Source organism: Penaeus japonicus, unplaced genomic scaffold (genome assembly GCF_977035675.1).
Source record: "Penaeus japonicus unplaced genomic scaffold, GWHDUDI00000001_assembly GWHDUDI00000014, whole genome shotgun sequence".
NCBI lineage: Eukaryota > Metazoa > Arthropoda > Malacostraca > Decapoda > Penaeidae > Penaeus > Penaeus japonicus.
This window is the reverse complement of record NW_028234416.1, coordinates 14,034,888-14,039,887: the sequence shown is the minus strand read 5'-3', so window position 1 is coordinate 14,039,887 and position 5,000 is coordinate 14,034,888. Positions and strand designations below refer to the sequence as shown.

Below are 5,000 nucleotides of genomic sequence, written 5' to 3'. Positions count from 1 at the left end.
GGGGACCTGAATGTATATGGCTGTGCAGTATCTTTGCGAACGACTTGAATATTCAAAGTCCTCGATTGTAAGGGACCCGAGCAGACAAAACCTGAATTTAAAGTAACCAAATTTTCCGGACTATTAAACTTTCCATTGGTTTCAAAAGAGTGAACGTAAAGTCAAAACTTTCTGGGTCTCACTCAAGCTGGCGAGTGAAATACTCACATATCTCCACTTGAGCGTGACGGCCGAGGGCGTAGCAGATGCCGGGTGTCCAAGCTCGAGCACGGGCGTGAGGAGGGCCGCCCGCGCCTCCACCTCGTCCACGCCCACGATCCCGATCCCCGCCGAATTGCGCGCCACGCCCCCGCCCACCACGTGCACCGGGAGCATCAGTCCGCCGACCTGGATTTCCGAGGGAGAAGACGCGCCATAAATAAAGAGAGAAATACAATGGACATATATCGGAACGGGTTCAAAGGGGGAACATTCCAGAAATCCGTGCGAGCGCTCACCTCATTCGCGGCCATGCACGCCCACAGGCCTTCGTGGTAAGTGGTGACATGGAGGTTGTAGGACTCGTCCACCAGGGGGTCGGTGTCCACCCTGGGCGGCATCCCGAGGGCTGGCCCGCCGCCGTAGCCCGCCAGCAGGATCTCCGGGAGGTGCTGCAGGGGCTGCTGGAGGCCCAGGAGGGCGGGGTCTGGCGACAGGGAGAGGCGGGAAGAACTCGTCAGTAATGGATTCATGCCTCTGGCTGACATGCGCCGTGTATAGAAGACCTTTTTCTGTGCAGATTTGTCTATACGAATACTATATGCATGATTGCACAATATTTTGACTGTGTGTGTGTGTGTGTGTGTGTGTGTGTGTGTGTGTGTGTGTGTGTGTGTGTGTGTGTGTGTGTGTGTGTGTGTGCGCGCGCGCGTGCGTACGTGCGTGTGTGAGTGTGAGTATGGGTGTGAGTATGGGTGTGAGTGTGAGTGCGAGTGCGAGTGCGAGTGCGAGTGCGAGTGCGAGTGCGAGTGCGCGTGCGAGTGCGGGTGTGAGTGTGAGTCCCGCTCACCATCCAAAGTGGGGTCATCGTTGTAATCGAGGTCATCCCTCACGTGGTTCTCCCGCACCCAGAAGATGACCGGGCTGGGCGTGGCCGTCACTGGGCAGCTGATCTGGCGTACGTGCGTGGGCGTGATGACGGCGATCCGCGGGCGTACTCCGCCGTTCACTCGCGGGGGCTCTGTGGGCGGCCGAGAATTGAACGTGGCAGGGACTTTTGGAAATTTTCCATGATTTGAGGTAAGTCTATGGAACCGGTGATGTTTTACTTATTTTTCAATGAGAAAGTTCAAGGACTGATGCGTTACCTTTTATAATTAATTCCAAAGTCATTTTCATTACATTACACTTAAAATCACCGAATAAAAACGGTCCTTTCTTATTTTCATTACTGCTGATGTACTTTGCAGCAGTAATTATTTACAGAATTAAAAACAATCTTAAGAGTGAAAAACAGTCCCATGTCTTTCATATCTTGCATTTTATTTATATAGATTACTACCATGTTCTTCCATTTATCAGCGGCTTTACTTATATATTTATGAATCCATTTCTCGGTTTGTAAAAGTAATATGGAACTCTTTAAGTATGCATGCGCCCACTTTTTCATAAGATTATTTATATACCAGCTTAGTTTCTCTTTTCTTATGGAGTAAACAAAATTATAATAAAAAAAATCGAATAGTTTTATAAACTAAAAAATGATGATAAAAATGAGTTGTAAAGACTAGAAAAAATAATAAAGATTTTTACTAATGTGTGCCGCCTTATCAGCAAAACCCATTAACGTTTTTATTCAGTTTTCATCACTTACGATGTCGAAAGGACATCGCCAGCAGCTACCGACGTCTGGCAGAGGCGTTCGATACTCACCCACGACCGCCAGCGACGTGTTGGCGCTGTCGGAGCCCGCGACGTTCGAGGCTTCGCACACGTACACGCCCTGGTCGCCGATGGACACGGCGCTGATGGTGAGGCTCCAGTCACGTCCCACTCTGGCGCGTCCGACTGGCATCGGGCCGTCCACTCGGCTCCACAAGACCTGGGAACGGGACGACGAGGGCTGCTCAAATGCATTCTCTTTGAACAATGCTATTTATTTCATATTTCTTGGAGAAAGGAGTTATAAATGAGACTGGATAACTTCACAGCGCAAGAGGTGTTCCTATTTCTCTTTCAACCGCCCCCCCCTCCCTTAGTCTTGCGTCGGGGAAATGACAAACGCGGAATAACAAACGCTCCCCGACTCTCGGAAACAGAAGCCGAGAGCCGCGTGAGTGTCGGCATCGCGTGAGTTAAATTTTCTCTTTGAAGTGTCTCTTCCTACTTCCGTCGAAAGTAAATCAATAAATCATATATGGTTTTGACACACCATTGATGTAAGCCGCGAGATGAGGTCAAGCTTCGTTTTTGTGGTTCGGAGGTCGAGCGGCCGAAGCAAGAGCATCAATAATGGGTGATTCGGATGCGCTCGACATTTCGGGAGCCTTTGATTCGGGGATTGATACTGCCGACCTGGCATTTCTCTGTCATAAAGCTTATGACAAAAATGCCGTTTAATTTCGTCGTCGATAATTACATCAGATGACTTGAATTAACTTGGTCAAAATTATCATCAAAAGTTTATGAAGCGGATGCCGCAGCGTCAGTAAATGTCAGTTCAAAGGTGATTGTATAACCTTCAGTACAATCGTCAAAAACTTTTACAAAGGCATTTCATATTCATGGACTCCCTGGGTAAGTTTTGAAAGGCTCGATATTTAAAGGGAATTTTGATGTGTTATGACGCAGGGAAGGCGTCGCTCGGTCGAACAGGCCTAAAACAAATGAGCGTAGACATGCGAAAGACAAAGCACACGCGATTCCTCCTTTCCCTCTTTCCTTCTGTTCTGTATTTATTTATTTATTTGTTTTTGTTTCCGCATTAGGGAAGGGGGGGAGGGATTGATTAAGTGATAGTGCAATTCAGATCGACCTGCAGCTGCCTCCTGGCGATGATGTTGCACGGTGACATAGGCTTTCAGAAGACTGGCTAAATGGTAAGCATAAATATAACTATTTATGAATATATAAATACAAATATATGTGTGTGTGTTTATATATATATATATATATATATATATATATATATATATATATATATATATATATAGAGAGAGAGAGAGAGAGAGAGAGAGAGAGAGAGAGAGAGAGAGAGAGAGAGAGAGAGAGATGTATATATACATATACATATATATACATATACATATACATATATACCTGCAACTAATCCACGACTTCCCAGAAGACCCAAAAAGCCTTCATTAGAAAAATCAATATTTGAGTAAACTTTTTTTTCTATCTCTGTGATCTAACGCTGCGTCCAAAATAAAAGGTCTTTACCACAAGGATGGCAGCTCGCAAGGACGTAAATGAACATACTCCGCCACATTATGTATGCTTTGAACAAACTTTTGCTGAGCTCCATCAACTTTTGACACAAACTGGAGCAAACTTTCACGAAACTTTATTTTCGCTCCTGAACCTTAATTAACCCATTCTTTGTTGGGATTTGCGTCCTGTATGGATTCCGCTCTCTCTCTCTCTCTCTCTCTCTCTCTCTCTCTCTCTCTCTCTCTCTCTCTCTCTCTCTCTCTCTCTCTCTCTCTCTCTCTCTCTCTCTCTCTCTCTCTCTCTCTCTCGCTCTCGCTGTTGCTCTCGCTGTTGCTCTCGCTGTTGCTCTCGCTGTTGCTCTCGCTCTCGCTCTCTCTCTCTCTCTCTCTCTCTCTCTCTCTCTCTCTCTCTCTCTCTCTCTCTCTCTCTCTCTCTCTCTCTCTCTCGCTCTCGCTGTTGCTCTCGCTCTCGCTCTCGCTCTCGCTCTCTCTCTCTCTCTCTCTCTCTCTCTCTCTCTCTCTCTCTCTCTCTCTCTCTCTCTCTCTCTCTCTCTCTCTCTCTCTCTCTCTCTCTCTCTCTCGCTGTTGCTATTGCTGTTGCTCTCGCTCTCGCTCTTTCTCTCTCTCTCTCTCTCTCTCTCTCTCTCTCTCTCTCTCTCTCTCTCTCTCTCTCTCTCTCTCTCTCTCTCTCTCTCTCTCTCTCTCTCTCTCTCTCTCTCTCTCTTTTCCTGCATGTGTGTGAATATGTATCCATCTATCTATCTATCTATCTATCTATCTATCTATCTATCTATATATATATATATATATATATATATATATATATATATATATATGTATATACACACACTAACACACATACACTTACATATTTACACGTTCACACACACACACACACACACACACATATATACAAGCATGTGTGCATGTGTGTTTGTGTGTGTGTATATATATACAGTATATATATATATATATATATATATATATATATATATATATATATATATATATATAACCGACTAACCTGCGGGTCCGGATTGCCAGTTGGAGCACAAGGGAGTGTAACATCGTGTCCGGCCACGCCCACCATACTCTTAACCACGCCCCCTACCCGCGCTGATTCTGAAAAAGTTGAAGGTCAATATAATCTCAGTCAATTTACTTCAAAAGAACACCGGTCAAATACAAAACAGAGTATGAATCACTCCTTCAACTAGCAAGGTTAGTGCCTCGTGCTAAAGGGATGCGATACGTTTAATCTTTTGTATGCAAAAGCCAATGAATATGGAACAACAGAAATTGAATGTCTTGCGGTGCTAACACCTCTTGTATACACAAAGCGAACAAGAAACAGACAACTCATGCATTTCAAATATCACTGTGAAAATAACTTCGTGAAACGGATTTTCTCTTTTGAAATTTTAGGCGCGAAAAATTGATTAATGTATAATGACTATGCGTTTTATTTCCATCTTTTGTATGAAATATTTTATTGAAAACAAAATTATCAGCTAGCTAAAATGTCATTCGCTCACCGATATATATCAAAGATTAAAGAAGCAATGATTTCTAAGAGCATAATTTAGACCG

The 5,000-nt window shown here is 44.4% G+C and overlaps 1 protein-coding gene across 2 annotated transcripts in view; it reads right to left on the bottom strand.

Moving 5' to 3' along the window:
- Positions 1 to 5,000, bottom strand: part of LOC122254729 (uncharacterized) — a 172,745-nt gene that overhangs the window by 9,435 nt on the left and 158,310 nt on the right. For both annotated transcript variants that reach the window (XM_086543965.1, XM_086543966.1), the window contains exons 6-10: positions 4,435 to 4,532; positions 1,912 to 2,080; positions 1,049 to 1,219; positions 498 to 685; positions 208 to 387 (exon numbers count right to left, since the gene is read on the bottom strand). In XM_086543965.1, coding sequence (XP_086400091.1) covers positions 208 to 387; positions 498 to 685; positions 1,049 to 1,219; positions 1,912 to 2,080; positions 4,435 to 4,532 — 806 coding nt within the window. The remainder of the gene's footprint in view (positions 1 to 207; positions 388 to 497; positions 686 to 1,048; positions 1,220 to 1,911; positions 2,081 to 4,434; positions 4,533 to 5,000) is intronic.